The 16531-nt window shown below is 49.4% G+C and overlaps 1 protein-coding gene across 4 annotated transcripts in view; it reads left to right on the top strand.

Annotated features, from left to right (window-relative positions):
- The window catches only part of LOC140428579 (protein CBFA2T2-like), a 181102-nt gene that overhangs the window by 123327 nt on the left and 41244 nt on the right, over window positions 1–16531 (top strand). For all 4 annotated transcript variants that reach the window (XM_072515213.1, XM_072515212.1, XM_072515211.1 and 1 more), the window contains 2 exons: window positions 5526–5669; window positions 10002–10231. In XM_072515213.1, coding sequence (XP_072371314.1) covers window positions 5526–5669; window positions 10002–10231 — 374 coding nt within the window. The remainder of the gene's footprint in view (window positions 1–5525; window positions 5670–10001; window positions 10232–16531) is intronic.

Raw genomic sequence — 16531 nt, 5'->3', positions numbered from 1 at the left:
GCGTGTAAATGATGCGGCGCCGCTCCTAGCCCATTATCGGGCCCTGAATCGGTCGGGATAGGGGCCGTTTCGCGCCGTCGTGAACCTCGACGCCGTTCACGACGGCGCGAACACTCTGCCTCCATTTCAGAGAATCCCGCCCCTTATGTTCCCCAGCTATATACTCGGCACTCCCCTCTGCTGGTTGTGCTGCCGGCTTGGCATCATTGTAGGCGCTATGATTGGACCTCCCGATCCAAGTGTCATCCTTAAGTGGGCAGGCCGCTGGAGTGGGCTTATTAATTGGCCACCTCCTGGGTACTTCACCAGCAACATCCAAACACAGCCACTTTCAAACGGTGGGACCCAGAGGATCTTGGCAAAACCCAACCTGTGATTCCTGGGTTACTTGTCCAGCACCGTTTGAAGGAATCTAATATGATCTCCTTTTGTTAACTTCCTTTCTCCTCCTCCCCAGATCCCACTCGATCATGTTTTTTTATCTTTTAAAAAGAAATGCACATTATTGGTAATCTCAATGCGAGGCAGAGAAATTGAAAAATGCCAAAGAGGGAGCAGGGAGAACCTATTGAGCTTGAGGCTAGGGCAATGTATTCGGGCAGAATACAGAGAATGGTTATTCTTCATTTGTGCATCTAATGTTACCTTGAACCCAATCTGGAAGTATTTGATGCTCACGGGGTTTTTCCTAATAAAATTAGGGTGGAATGTTTGGGACTCCAAAATGAATCATAGAATTTACAGTGCAGAAGGAGGCCATTCGGCCCATCGAGTCTGCACCGGCTCTTGGAAAGAGCACCCTACCCAAGCCCACACCTCCACCCTATCCCCATAACCCAGTAACCCCACCCAACACTAAGGGCAATTTTGGATACCCAGGGCAATTTAGCATGGCCAATCCACCTAACCAAGGCCCTTCCAGGGGCTGGTTTAGCACACTGGGCTAAATCGCTGGCTTTTAAAGCAGACCAAGGCAGGCCGGCAGCACGGTTCAATTCCCGTACCAGCCTCCCCGAACAGGCGCCGGAATGTGGCGACTAGGGGCTTTTCACAGTAACTTCATTGAAGCCTACTTGTGACAATAAGCGATTTTTCATTTCATTTCACCTGCACGTCTTTGGACTGTGGGAGGAAACCGGAGCACCCGGAGGAAACCCACGCACACACTGGGAGAACATGCAGACTCCGCACAGACAGTGACCCAAGCCGGGAATCGAACCTGGGACCCTGGAATTGTGAAGCAATAGTGCTATCCACTATGCTACCGTGCTGAGTTGCTCGGTGACGGGAGGCGGCCGGGTTTCACTGGTGGCGGGATTCCCTGGTCCCGCCCCTGTCGATGGCGATTTCCACTGAAGCCACCCCCAGGTCACCGGGAAACCCACGGTGGGAATGCGCTGCCAGCGGGACCAGGGAATGCCGCCAGTGTGATATAGGCCCAGACTGGTTAAGATGACCATTTCTTCCGCCAAGAGGACGGGTGTTTACGACGAGCTTCATTGTCACTTTTGCTGCTACCGCCGTTTGTTTTATAACCGGATGCTTTGCGTTGAATTCAAATTTGAACATTTCCTCAGTGCGATTTGAACTCACTTTCTCGGGATTATTGAATCAGGTTTCTGGATTACTGATCTCATAAACAACCAGTGTACAAGAGCAGCCAGACACACCCCGTTCCCCAGGTTACTGCACCAAGATGAGGTAACGTGTCCCAGGACATACAATGTCTCAGAAAGTGCCCAAATTCATGTGTGCGTGTGTTCATGTATGTGTGCGCATGCTTGTGGGTGGAGGTGGAGGAGAGGGAGAGTTGGTGGAGCGGAGAGAGGGAGAGGGAGAGAGAGGAGAAGCGGAAGAAAGAGGAAAGCGATGTGATGGTGGTGTTGATGTTAAACCAGGAAACCAGTAACATAGAGCCCACGTTCATGCATGGACAAGAGTTCAGTACCTCAGTCCAATGAGAATTGCAGGCTGGAGCTAAACAGGAGTCAATCCCCTCTGATTGGCCAAGGTATTGCGATCTCTGCAACAATTGGAATTAGGACTTACAAAAAATTACCCGGGAGCTTGGAAAGCCTATCCCTGTTGATTCCTCCAATTGGCCAATCAGAGTAGACTTGCCAACCAATCAGCACCCTCTTCTCCTGTAGTATAAATTGTTGTGACATTTTGAAATTTGACATTCTTGTGTTTGTCCTAATGCGCGCACGACAAAAAGCTTCTGCAGCATCTTTTCAACAAGATTCAAATTCTGTCTGCCAAGCAATTGTTTATGTGGATGTTATGCCCCTGCCCTGAGTGTTACTTGATTTGGTTTAGAAAATATATTTAATAATAATCACCTTTATTAGTGTCACAAGTAGGCTTGCATACAATGCAATGAAGTTACTGTGAAAATCACCTGGAATGATACCCAATACAATCTGAATTCAATTCAACATTTATGTCTCTCACCTTGAACAAAGAAAAGCTCCCTATTCTCCCTGGTTTGATGACACCTCCCCAACTTTCTAATTAAGAGCCGAGCGAGGAATCTCTCTCTCTTTATCGATTTGATTCTGCCTTCCTTCCCTCAGCAATGTAATAAAGGATTGAACCTGAGCTGCCGTCAGTCAGCGGGAGCTGGTTTGATGTCGGGGGAGTCCCTGGACTCGTTCCACACGTTTTCACATGCGGTGCCCACAAACGGAATAAGTAATGAGTCCCTCGCAGATTACTGTCATCCATCACAGGAATGGCCTCTGAGGCCCCGAGGAATCCGCCAGAGAAATTTAAACTGCATTAAGCAAATTTTCAATATTCCTGCTCTCGTAGCTCAGGGGGGGAAAAAAATGATTTTCCTCATTTTCAGTTGGCAGCAGCTGGCGTACATTAAAGATGAGATGAGCTCTTTATAACCAATATTTTCAAACGGGGGGGATATTCGATTTGAAGGGAAGGTCCATGCGGTGCTTTAAGATTAAGTCGCACCCCAGTCAACCCGCAGTTTAAAAAGAGAAATTGTTCGTGAACGAAGCAGTAACAATAACCTGCATTTATGTAGCGCCAATTACCGCAGTATACCATCCGAAAGTATTTTGGAGGAATAAAATTGAATGTCATTCAATTTTCACATTGACCATAGCACTCGCAATGCTAGACATCAAAAGAAGTGAATGAAACGGAAGCTAAGTCCATCAGTGTTGGGAGGTCCTTTGCCTTCTCCTTTCCCCATTCCTCCAATGTGGCTCATCTGCTGTCGAACCTTCCACAATGCCATTATGACCTCTTGACTTGACCATTCCAATAGCCCCTTGGCCAGCCTGCCATTTACCCTGCTGCCACAGCCTATCTCGCGCCACGCCCTGTTCACCCATCACCACTGTGCTCGCTGACTTGCGTTGGCTTTCCTGCCCAGCCATGCCTCCAGTTTTAAAATTCTCCTCCTTGCTTTCAAATCCGCCCGTTGCCTCACCTCTCCCCGACTCGTTAATCTCCTTTGGATTTACAACCCTCTTTTTGTTATGTGAATTTAGAGTATCCGATTCTTTTTTTTTCCAATTGGGGGGTAATTTAGCGTGGCCAATCCACCTACCCTGCACATCTTTTGGGTTGTGGGGGTGAGACCCACGCAGACACTGGGAGAATGTGCAAACACCACCCGGACAGTGACCCGGGATCGAACCTGGGTCCTCGGCGCCGTGAGGCAGCAGTGCTAACCACTGCGCCACCGTGCCTCCCTTCCTTACAACCCTCTTGAAATCCCTGTGCTCTTTCAATTTTGCCACAGTTTTAATTCTGCCATCTTTGGTAGCCTGGGCTCTCGCTCTGAAATTCTACCCCTAATCTCTGCTTCTCCACCTCGCTTTCCTCCTTCATAACATTTCATGATAAGCTTTCGGGGAGGCAATGGCATGGTGGTATTGTCACTGGGCTAGTAATCCAGCGACTCAGGAGACTTGGGTTCAAATCCCACCCGGGTAGATGTTGAAATTTTAATTCAATAAAAATCTGGAATTAAAAGTCGAATGATGGTCATGAAACCATTGTCGGTTGTTTTTTAAAAAAAAAAACATCTGGTTCACTCATGCCCTTTGGGAAAGGAAATCTGCCACCCTGACCCGGCCTGACCTACATGCGACTCCAGACACACGGCAAGGTGGCAATTAGGGTTGGGCAATAAGTGCTGGCCCACCCAGTGACGCACACATCCCACGAACGAATAAAAATATGTCCTGAAGTGGCTCGGTGTCAACCTTTGTTTCCTGATGATTCTGAAAAGCATGATGTGTTACTACTTTAAACGTGCAATATAAATGCAAGTCCTTGTTGGCGTCCTAGTCAGACTAAAACTGGAGAATCATTTCCGAGTGGAGTTTTGAAACATGCCACATTCCGGTGCTCGATACCCAGTAAAACAGAGCAAGGCCCTTCCACGTTGGTACAGTCCCTGTCTCCATCACCTTCCGGGAGCCGAGGTGAGCCCAGAACTGCCTCCTTTACCCCGACATTGCGCAGGGGTCACTGACAGTATTTGTAACAACCAACCCAATGATACTGTTACTTCAGGGCTTTTCCCTGATTATTGCATCCTATCCCCTGTTACATCAGTTTTTAAAAAAAACACTTGTGTTTATGAGGTGCCTTTCACAACTTCAGGAAGTCCTGAGTGCTTTACATCCAATGACACACTTTTTGACTTGCTGTTGTTGAGTGGGAAATTGGGCAGCTAACTTGCATACAGTCGCCAAAGTCACAATGACCACTTAATCTCTTTTGGCGATTAGTGGGTTGAGAAATTAATATCGGGCGGGATACCAGGGATAGTTCCCTTGTGCTTTTTTCAAAATAGTATCAAAACATGCCACTTCCAGCAGAGGAGGAGGCCGTTTGGCCCAACTGCTCCATGCCTGAATCTTTTACATCCACTTGAGAAGGGAGATTGTTCCCTGGATTTACAATGTCAGCCAAAAGATGACATCTCTGACAGTGATGTGCTGACCCCGGCACTTCACTGGGGCATCAGCCTAGATTTTGTGCTCCGGTCCCTGGAGTGGGACATCAACAAAATCCACAGACTTACTTTGCCTGAGCCATAATGCCCAAGAACGTTTCGACGTGCACCCCATGATCTTCACTCGAAGAGTTCATCTCAGTTGAGTGGAGCAGTGAGGATGTGAACCCTGGGGGCCCCGCTTCCCTGAAAGAGGGACATCAGCCCGGGTTACTACTGCATCCAGCAGTGTGGAGCAGGATGTGTGTGGATGCCAAGTATGGACAGGATCAGGCTTTCTTTGATGCTTCCTGAAGTCAAATAGCCATCAGTCACACCAGATGAAGGTGACTGGTACCATTGATTCATAGTTCCGGGAAGAATGAATGCCTTCAGGCGAAATTAATTTTTATCCAGAGGGAGGGGTAAAGAGAATAACTGGATGGGTCAAACTGATCTTTGGTGTCTCTGTGGTCTTCCCATTTAAAATGTTGATGCTTGAAGTGGCATGCTATGGAAAAAAAAAACAATCTTTTGTTCTGTTTTTAAACAGTCAACGTAGAAAAGAAGTGTTCCGCCATGCCTGGGTCACCAGTGGACGTGAAGGCACAATCCAGGGGCACCCCACCGACCATGCCTCCACCGCCCTTAGGGAACCAAGGGGCCCCACGACCGACGTCCTTCATCCCAACATCACGTAGGTTTCATTTGTTACGGCCAGCGTCTTAGCAACGTAACTTGAAAGCTGCTCTGGAATCTGTCGACCTTTACGTTGTTAATCCGCGTGCTTTGTTCAAACACTTGTTAAGACAGAACAGGTTCAAATCGATACGGCAGTGATCTCCGAAGAGTTAGCAAGAGCAAATCTTCATAACTTGTGGCCAATTTGCAGTTCCGGTGTTGAATTGTCTCCATAATCGACAATGGGCGGGATTCTGGAGTCGGTCGGCCGTGTGTTTCTCGGCGGTCGATGTTCACTGGTGGTGGGATTCTACTTTCTCACCTCTTGTCATAAGAACTAGGAACAGGAGTAGGCCATCTGGCCCCTCGAGCCTGCTCCGCCATTTAATGAGATCATGGCTGATCTTTGTGGACTCAGCTCCACTCTCCGGCCCGTACACCATATCCCCGAATCCCTATAAGAACATATGGGATTTCCCATTGTAGCCACCCCACATCACCAGGAAACCTGCGGGCGGGGGTGCACTGCTAGCGGGAAAAGAATTCCATCCAACATTTAAACCCAATTTGGCAAAATCCCCCTTCATTCACTCCAGGGTATATGTTTTCCTGGTTAAGGAACAGTCACAGACGAGGGGCGTCATTCTCCGACCCCCCGCCGGGTTGGAGAATCGCCGGGGGCTGCCGTGAATCCCGCCCCCGCCGGTTGCCGAAGTCTCCGGTACCGGATATTCGGCGGGGGCGGGAATCGGGCCGCGCCGGTTGGCGGGCCCCCCCCGCTGGATTCTCCGGCCCGGATGGGCCGAAGTCCCGCCGATAAATTGCCTGTCCCACCGGCGTGGATTAAACCACCTTTTAAACGGCGGGACAAGGCGGCGTGGGCGGGCTCCGGGGTCCTGGGGGGGGGGGCGCGGGGCGATCTGGCCCGCGATCGGGGCCCACTGATCCGTGGGCGGGCCTGTGCCGTGGGGGCACTCTTTCCCTTCCGCCTCCGCCACGGTCTCCACCATGGCGGAGGCGGAAGAGACTCCCTCCACTGCGCATGCTTGGGAAACTGTCAGCGGCCGCTGACGCTCCCGCGCATGCGCCGCCCGAGATGTCATTTCTGCGCCAGCTGGCGGGGCAACAAAGGCCGTTTCCGCCAGCTGGCGGGGCGGAAATTCCTCCGGCGTCGGCCTAGCCCCTCAATGTTGGGGCTCGGCCCCCAAAGGTGCGGAGCATTCCGCACCTTTGGGGCGGCGCGATGCCCCTCTGATTGGCGCCGTTTTGGGTGCCAGTCGGCGGACATCGCGCCGTTTGGGGAGAATTTCGCCCGAGGTTTCTTTTTGGTTTATAGAATCATAGAATGTACAGTGCAGAAGGAGGCCATTCAGCCCATCGAGTCTGCATCGGCCCTTAGAATGAGCACCCTACTTAAGCCCCATATCTGCCACCCTCACCCCATAACCCCACCTAACCTTTTGGACACTAAGGGGCAATTTATCATGGCCAATCCACCGAACCAGCACGTCTTTGGACTGTGGGAGGAAACCAGAGCACCCGGAGCAAACTCACGCAGACACGGGGAGGATGTGCAGACTCCGCGCAGACAGTAACCCAAGCCAGGAATCGAACCTGGGACCCTGGAGCTGTGAAGCAACTGTGCTAACCACTATGCTACCGTGCTGCCCGGGGTTTTTTTCTCCTCCTTTTCAACATTGCTGACCAATATGCTGACTGTGATGGTGGCCCTCCATTTGGAGCTCTTCTCCGCGAACACGGAATGGTGCTGAATCAATTGTTAAATTCGAATCCGTGATTGATAGACTTTTCTTAGCCAAAGGGATTACGGGATGGTGAAGTTAGGTCACACATCCGCCATGATCTCACTGAATGGAGGAACAGGCTGGAGGGGCTGAATGGCCTTTTGCTGTGCTTCTGTTGCTCCGCAGCAGCCTCCTGGGGATTGATCTGAACCCAGGCCAATTCTGGAGGGTTGGCAGCCCTGAAGGAAATAGTTCCACCATTCCTACTCTTCATTTTAAGTTATCCATTTTATATGTGGGTCATTTTGTTTTATCTACTCCCTTAAATAATCTTGAAAACCTCAATTGGGCTCAAGATATCTTCTGTTTAAGTAGTTACTTTCTCTCCCTCATAACTTATCATAGATTATCATAGAATTTACAGTGCAGAAGGAGGCCATTCGGCCCATCGAGTCTTCACCGGCTCTTGGAAAGAGCACCCTACCCAAGGTCCACACCTCCACCCTATCCCCATAACCCAGCAACCCCACCCAACGCTAAGGGCAATTTTGGACACTAAGGGCAATTTATCATGGCCAATCCACCTAACCTGCACATCTTTGGACTGTGGGAGGAAACCGGAGCACCCGGAGGAAACCCACGCACACACTGGGAGGATGTGCAGACTCCGCACAGACAGTGACCCAAGCCGGAATCGAACCTGGGACCCTGGAGCTGTGAAGCAATTGTGCTATCCACAATGCTACCGTGCTGCTTTAATATCGTCTCATTAAAAACTTGCCATTGCTATTGAGTGAGAATTTGAGATTCTGATGTCTCCCAAGGTTTCTGCAAGGACAGTTGTGGGAATCCTGACGAATATTTTGTCTCCATGCCTGAACCAGGAACACAGAGACTGTGATCGTACATTGGGATAGCACAGAAGGAGGCCATTCGGCCCATCAAGTCTGTGGTGACTCTTTGGTAGAGCTGTCCACTAGTCCCATTCCCCTACTCTTTCCCAATTACCTTCAAGTAGATTAATGGATGTGTACAGCCCAGGAGGAGGCCATTCGGCCCATCGTGTAATGCAGGTTAACAAAGATCTGACTGCACTAATCCCACGTTCCAGCGTTTGGCCCGTAGCCCTGAAGGTTACAGCAGCGCAAGTGATTATCTAAATACTTTTTAAATGTTACGAGAGTTTCTGACTCAACCATCAACTTGGGCAGTGAGTTCCACATTCCCACCAGCCTCTGGGCAAAAAAGGTTCTCCACTCCCCTCTGTCCTTCGACTTGATACCGTAAATCTATACCCCCTAGTTATTGGCCCCTCTACTAATGGAAAGAGTGCCTTCCTATCCACCATATCCATGCCCCTCATTATTTTATACACCTTTATCAGGTCCGGTCTCAACTGTTGTTGCTTCAGGGAAAACAGCCCCAGCCTATTCAATCTTTTAAAAAAAATTTACAGTACCCAATTAATTTTTTCCAATAAAGGGGCAATTTAGCGTGGCCAATCCACCTAACCTGCATATCTTTGGGTTGTGGGGGTGAAACCCATGCAGACATGGGGAGAATGTGCAAACTCCATACGGACAGTGACTCAGGGCCGGGATTGAACCTGGGACCTCGGCGCTCTGAGGCAGCAGTGCTAACCACTGCGTCACCGTGCTGCCCGTAGCCTATTCAATCCTTCCTGATAGCTCAGACCCTCTACCCAGGCTGCATCCTGGTAAATCTCCTGTGCACCCTCTCCTGTGCAATCACATCCTTCCGATAATGTGGTGACCAGTACTGCACGCAATACTCCAGCTGTGGCCTAACAAGCGTCTTATACGGTTCCAGCATGACCTCCCTGCTCTTGTATTCTTTGCCGTAGCTAATAAAAGCAAGTTATAATAATAATCTTTATTAGTGTCACAAGTAGGCTTACATTAACAATGCAATGAAGTTACTGTGAAAATCCCCTAGTCGCCACACTCCGGCGCCTGTTCGAGTACACAGAGGGAGAATTCAGAATGTCCCAATTCACCTAACCAGCAGATCTATCAAATCTCCTCTTAATCTTCTGTGCCCCAAGCAGAACCAGTTTCTCCAGTCTAAAGTCCCTCATCCTTGGTCCCATTCCAGTAAATTTCTCTCGTTAAGGCCTCGTGATCTTTCCCAAAGTATGGTGCTCAGAATTGAACCCAGCACTCCAGCTGTTGTTGGAGTGAAATTTCAAGTTACGAAGAACCTCTCTGCCTCCAAAGCTCAGGTGCCACAGAAATGGCGCTCAAGCTGATGGGTAGGTGGCCTACACCCGGAGCTGACCAGGTTGGTGAAAAGGGGGAGGAAGTGGCACTTGGGTGTATTGCCCCTTCGGAGAACTAGCCCAGAGAGAGAGGGCAGGCCGAATCGTGTCCTTTCGTGCTGCAACCGTTCCGCGATCCAAGTTTACAGTCCTCTTGAGATGGCGAAGGGTGGCAAATCCATGCAAGTCTTTTCTCTCGCCGACTGAGACATCAAAGTGCTGAACCATTTTGCTATTCTTTTGAAGGGTTAAGTTAAAAGCCCAAATGGAAATGCGAATCTTAACAGGTTTGAGCTTTCTGTCTTTTCCCCCACCCTTGCTGCAGTGCCGAATGGCGTTGGTCACTCTCCACCTGCCCTGAACGGTATGCCGTCCCCACCACAGCGATTCACCAATGGTCCTTCGTCCTCCCTCGCCAGCCAGCAGTTGCCTGCCACCTGCGGTGCCCGCCAGCTCAGCAAGTTGAAGCGTTTCCTGACCACCCTGCAACAGTTTGGCAACGACATCTCGCCGGAGATTGGGGAGCGCGTGCGTAGCCTTGTCCTGGCGCTGGTGGTGAGTAAGATCTGCTTTGGGGGTTGCGGGAAGGGTTGGGGCGAGGCACGGAGCGCGACAGGCAATAGGAATATTAAGAGTCGACCACTTTTGTGCCTGTTCCACTGTTCTCTGTGGGCAGACTCCGCACAGTCACCCGAGGCCGGAATTGAACCCGGGACCCCGGTGCTGTGAGGCAGCAGTGCTAACCACTGTTCTGTTGTATGCCCTTCTACATTTGAGATACTGCTATTAATGTCTCATGCCCAAATCCCTCTGCATCTCCACATCGCACAACGTTCTCCTCATCTAAATCTAATTACCTTTCTTTTAAAAGCCAAAGGGCACCCGCCACTTTTGCCCCTTTCACCATCACATGAACATCCCCTCGCACATTCCTTTGCTCCTGATCCGAGCTCCAGGCACTTTTTTGTTTCTTTATTCTTTCCCGGGATGTGGGCATCACTGACAAGGCCACCATTCGTGGTCCATCCTTAATTTCCCTTGAACTGAGTGGCCTGCTGGGCCATTTCAGGGGGCGGCCAAGGGTCAACATGTAGGCAGCCTGGGTAAGGAGGACATGAGTGAACCAGGTGGGGTATTTTTTGACAATCTCATGCCGGAATTGAGGGGCCTAAAGCCAGGCGGAAATATTCCTGGTTGTCACCTGTTGTGCCCCCAGAGGTACTCTGCATTTAAGTGGCCCTTAGTTAAGTCTTGGGAGTGGGACGGGGGTTAGTGCTACCTATATAAATGGTGGTGGAATACAAATATTAGCCTGCGCTGCTGAGGCAGTAGCAGGGTGGGGTTTGGGATAGGTTGTGGGGATTGGGGTGGGGGGTAAAGAAACCTGAGCCAGCAGGTGTTAAGTGCAACTTGGGGGAATAGAAACATAGAAAAAAGGTGCAGGAGTCGGCCATTCGGCCTTTCGAGCCTGCACCACCATTCAATATGATCATGGCTGATCATGCAAATTCGGAATCCCACTATCACCTTCTCTCGGGCAGCACGGTAGCACAAGTGGATAGCACTATGGCTTCACAGGGCCAGGGTCCCAGGTTCGATTCCCCGCTGGGTCACTGTGCGAAGTCTGGACGTCCTCCCCGTGTCTGCGTGGGTTTCCTCCGGGTGCTCCGGTTTCCTCCCACCGTCCAAAGACGTGCAGGTTAGGTGGATTGGCCATGATAAATTGCCCTGTCCGAAAAGGTTAGGAGGAGGGTTTATTGGGTTGCGTTACGGGGATAGGGTGGAAGTGAGGGCTTAAGTGGGTCGGTGCAGACTCGATGGGCCGAATGGCCTCCTTCTGCACTGTATGTTCTATGTTCTCCACACCCTTTGATCCCTTTAGCCGCAAGGGCCATGTCCAGCTCCCTCTTGAATATATCCAACAAACTGGCCCCAACAGCTTCCTGTGGTAGAGAATTCCACAAGTACACAACTGTCTCTGAGAGAAGAAGTTCTTCCTCATCTCAGTCCTGAATGGCTTGCCCCTTATTCTTAGGCTGTGACCACTAGCTCTGGAAGTCCCCTACATCGGTAACATTCTTCCCACATCCAGCCTGTCCAGTCCCATCAGGATTTTATATGTTTCTATGAGATCCCCTCTCATTCTTCTAAACTCCAATAAGTACAAGCCCAGTCAATCCAGTCTTTCTTCCTATGTCAGTCCTGCCATCCCGGGAATTAGTCTGATGAATCTTCGCTGGACACCCTCAATAGCAAGAATGTCCTTCCTCAAACTAGGAGACCAAAACTGCTCACAATACTCAAGATGTGGCCTCACCAAGGTCCTGTATAACTGCAGCAAGACATCCCTGCTCCTATGCTCAAATGCTCTCGCTATGAAGGCCAGCATGCCATTAGCTTTCCTCCCTGCCTGCTGTACCTGCATGCCGACCTTCAGCGACTGTTCCACCATCACACCCAGATCTTGTTGCATTTCCCTTTTTCCTCAACATCCACCGTTCAGATAATAATCTGCCTTCCTGTTTTTGCCACCAGTGGATAACCTCACATTTACCCACATTATATTGCATTTGCCAAGTATTTGCCCACTCAGCCAGCCTGTCCAAGTCGCCCTGCAGCCTCCTTGCATCCTCCTCACAGCACACACTGCCACCCAGCTTAATGTTCCGATGTTCAAGATAAAAAAACATTTGTTCTGTTCACGGCTCAATTTTCTTCCATGGGAGTTAGGCCCATTCATTAAGCTGTCCCAGGGGCCTAATAGCTGTTTCAGGTGGACACCCTGAATGCCTGTTGCAGTTGTCAAAACAAATGGACCCACATATTTGGCGTTGGGACCGATGCCGGCACAGATTGGGTGTAGACCATTGCTCTGCTGGGTTGGTCTTCTTTGTGTCTTAAGTCTGAAGGACCAGTGCCACAGAGACCAATTATTACACCAAAGTCTTCCCTCTGTGCAGACTATAAAGGCCCAATCTGAAAAGAGTCAAGTGCTTCTCATGGGGAACAAAGCATAGCCCCGAATTTAGCACCTACTAACACTGGGGTATAAGGTATATAAACTATAATTCATCCCAGCTGAGGAAAGTGATGGCATAGTGGCCATGTCAATAGACTAGTAATCTAGAAGGCCCAGGAAAATGCTGAGGGGAGACATAGTACATAGTACATAGAAAATACAGCACAGAACAGGCCCTTCGGCCCACGATGTTGTGCCGAACCTTTGTCCTAGATTAATCATAGGTTATCATTGAATTTACAGTGCAGAAGGAGGCCATTCGCCCCTTTGAGTCTGCACCAGCTCTTGGAAAGAGCACCCTACCCAAACTCGACACCCCCACCCAACACCAAGGGCAATTTGGACATTAAGGGCAATTTATCATTGGCCAATTCACCTAACCCGCACATCTTTGGACTGTGGGACGAAACCGGAGCACCCGGAGGAAACCCACGCAGACACGGGGAGGACGTGCAGACTCCGCACAGACAGTGACCCAAGCCGGAATCGAACCTGGGACCCTGGAGCTGTGAAGCAATTGTGCTATCCACAATGCTACCGTGCTGCCCTTGAGAACAAATAAATCTACACTATATCATTTTACCGTAATCCATGTACCTATCCAATAGCTGCTTGAAGGTCCCTAATGTTTCCGACTCAACTACTTCCACAGGCAGTGCATTCCATGCCCCCACTACTCTCTGGGTAAAGAACCTACCTCTGATATCCCTCCTATATCTTCCACCTTTCACCTTAAATTTATGTCCCCTTGTAATGGTTTGTTCCACCCGGGGAAAAAGTCTCTGACTGTCTACTCTATCTATTCCCCTGATCATCTTATAAACCTCTATCAAGTCGCCCCTCATCCTTCTCCGTTCTAATGAGAAAAGGCGTAGCACCCTCAACCATTCCTCGTAAGACCTACTCTCCATTCCAGGCAACGTCCTGGTAAATCTTCTTTGCACCTTTTCCAACGCTTCCACATCCTTCCTAAAATGAGGCGACCAGAACTGTACACAGTACTCCAAATGTGGCCTTACCAAAGTTTTGTACAGCTGCATCATCACCTCACGGCTCTTAAATTCAATCCCTCTGTTAATGAACGCGAGCACACCATAGGCCTTCTTCACAGCTCTATCCACTTGAGTGGCAACTTTTAAAGATGTATGAACATAGACCCCAAGATCTCTCTGCTCCTCCACATTGCCAAGAACTCTACCGTTAACCCTGTATTCCGCATTCATATTTGTCCTTCCAAAATGGACAACCTCACACTTTTCAGGGTTAAACTCCATCTGCCACTTCTCAGCCCAGCTCTGCATCCTATCTATGTCTCTTTGCAGCCGACAACAGCCCTCCTTACTATCCACAACTCCACCAATCTTCGTATCGTCTGCAAATTTACTGACCCACCCTTCAACTCCCTCATCCAAGTCATTAATGAAAATCACAAACAGCAGAGGACCCAGAATGATCCCTGCGGTACGCCACTGGTAACTGGGATCCAGGCTGAATATTTGCCATCCACCACCACTCTCTGACTTCTATCGGTTAGCCAGTTCGTTATCCAACTGGCCAAATTTCCCACTATCCCATGCCTCCTTACTTTGTGCAGAAGCCTACCATGGGGAACTTTATCAAATGCCTTACTAAAATCCATGTACACTACATCCACTGCTTTACCTTCATCCACATGCTTGGTCACCTCCTCAAAGAATTCAATAAGATTTGTAAGGCAAGATCTACCCCTCACAAATCCGTGCTGACTATCCCTAATCAAGCAGTGTCTTTCCAGATGCTCAGAAATCCTATCCTTCAGTACCCTTTCCATTACTTTGCCTACCACCGAAGTAAGACTAACTGGCCTGTAATTCCCAGGGTTATCCCTAGTTCCTTTTTTGAACAGGGGCACGACATTCGCCACTCTCCAATCCCCTGGTACCACCCCTGTTGACAGTGAGGACGAAAAGATCATTGCCAACGGCTCTGCAATTTCATCTCTTGCTTCCCATAGAATCCTTGGATATATCCCGTCAGGCCTGGGGGACTTGTCTATCCTCAAGCTTTTCAAAACGCCCAACACATCTTCCTTCCTAACAAGTATTTCCTCGAGCTTACCAATCTGTTTCACACTGTCCTCTCCAACAATATCGCCCCTCTCATTTGTAAATACAGAAGAAAAGTACTCGTTCAAGACCTCTCCTATCTCTTCAGACTCAATACACAATCTCCCGCTACTGTCCTTGATCGGACCTACCCTCGCTCTAGTCATTCTCATATTTCTCACATATGTGTAAAAGGCCTTGGGGTTTTCCTTGATCCTACCCGCCAAAGATTGTTCATGCCCTCTCTTAGCTCTCCTAATCCCTTTCTTCAGTTCCCTCCTGGCTATCTTGTATCCATCCAATGCCCTGTCTGAACCTTGTTTCCTCAGCCTTACATAAGTCACCTTTTTCCTCTTAACAAGACATTCAACCTCTCTTGTCAACCATGGTTCCCTCACTCGACCATCTCTTCCCTGCCTGACAGGGACATACATATCAAGGACACGTAGCACCTGTTCCTTGAATGAGTTCCACATTTCACTTGTGTCCTTCCCTGCCAGCCTATGTTCCCAACTTATGCACTTCAATTCTTGTCTGACAACATCGTATTTACCCTTCCCCCAATTGTAAACCTTGCCCTGTTGCACGTACCTATCCCTCTCCATTACTAAAGTGAAAGTCACAGAATTGTGGTCACTATCTCCAAAATGCTCCCCCACTAACAAATCTATCACTTGCCCTGGCTCATTACCCAGTACTAAATCCAATATTGCCCCTCCTCTGGTCGGACAATCTACATACTGTGTTAGAAAAGCTTCCTGGACACACTGCACAAACACCACCCCATCCAAACTATTTGATCTAAAGAGTTTCCACTCAATATTTGGGAAGTTAAAGTCGCCCATGACTACTACCCTATGACTTCTGCACCTTTCCAAAATCTGTTTCCCAATCTGTTCCTACACATCTCTGCTACTATTGGGGGGCCTATAGAAAACTCCTAACAAGGTGACTGCTCCTTTCCTATTTCTGACTTCAACCCATACTACCTCAATAGGGTGATACTCCTCGAACTGCCTTTCTGCAGCTGTTATACTATCTCTAATTAATAAAGCCACCCCCCCCCACCTCTTTTACCACCCTCCCTAATCTTATTGAAACATCTATAACCAGGGACCTCCAACAACCATTTCTGCCCCTCTTCTATCCAAGTCTCCGTGATGGCCACCACATCGTAGTCCCAAGTGCCGATCCATGCCTTAAGTCCACCCACCTTATTCCTGATGCTTCTTGCGTTGAAGTATACACACTTCAACCCATCTCCGTGCCTGCAAGTACTCTCCTTTGTCAGTGTTCCCTTCCCCACTGCCTCATTACACGCTTTGGCGTCCTGAATATCGGCTACCTTAGTTGCTGGACTACAAATCCGGTTCCCATTCCCCTGCCAAATTAGTTTAAACCCTCCCGAAGAGTACTAGAAAACCTCCCTCCCAGGATATTGGTGCTCCTCTAGTTCAGATGCAACCCGTCCTGCTTGTACAGGTCCCACCTTCCCCAGAATGCGCTCCAATTATCCAAATACCTGAAGCCCTCCCTCCTACACCATTCCTGCAGCCACGTGTTCAACTGCACTCTCTCCCTATTCCTAGCCTTGCTATCACGTGGCACCGGCAACAAACCAGAGATGACAACTCTGTCTGTCCTGGCTTTTAACTTCCAGCCTAACTCACTAAACTTGTTTATTACCTCCACACCCCTTTTCCTACCTATGTCGTTGGTACCAATGTGCACCACGACTTCTGGCTGCTCCCC

This window comes from Scyliorhinus torazame, chromosome 8 (genome assembly GCF_047496885.1).
Source record: "Scyliorhinus torazame isolate Kashiwa2021f chromosome 8, sScyTor2.1, whole genome shotgun sequence".
NCBI lineage: Eukaryota > Metazoa > Chordata > Chondrichthyes > Carcharhiniformes > Scyliorhinidae > Scyliorhinus > Scyliorhinus torazame.
The sequence above is the reverse complement of the archived record's forward strand: the minus strand, read 5'-3'. Positions and strand labels throughout refer to the sequence as shown.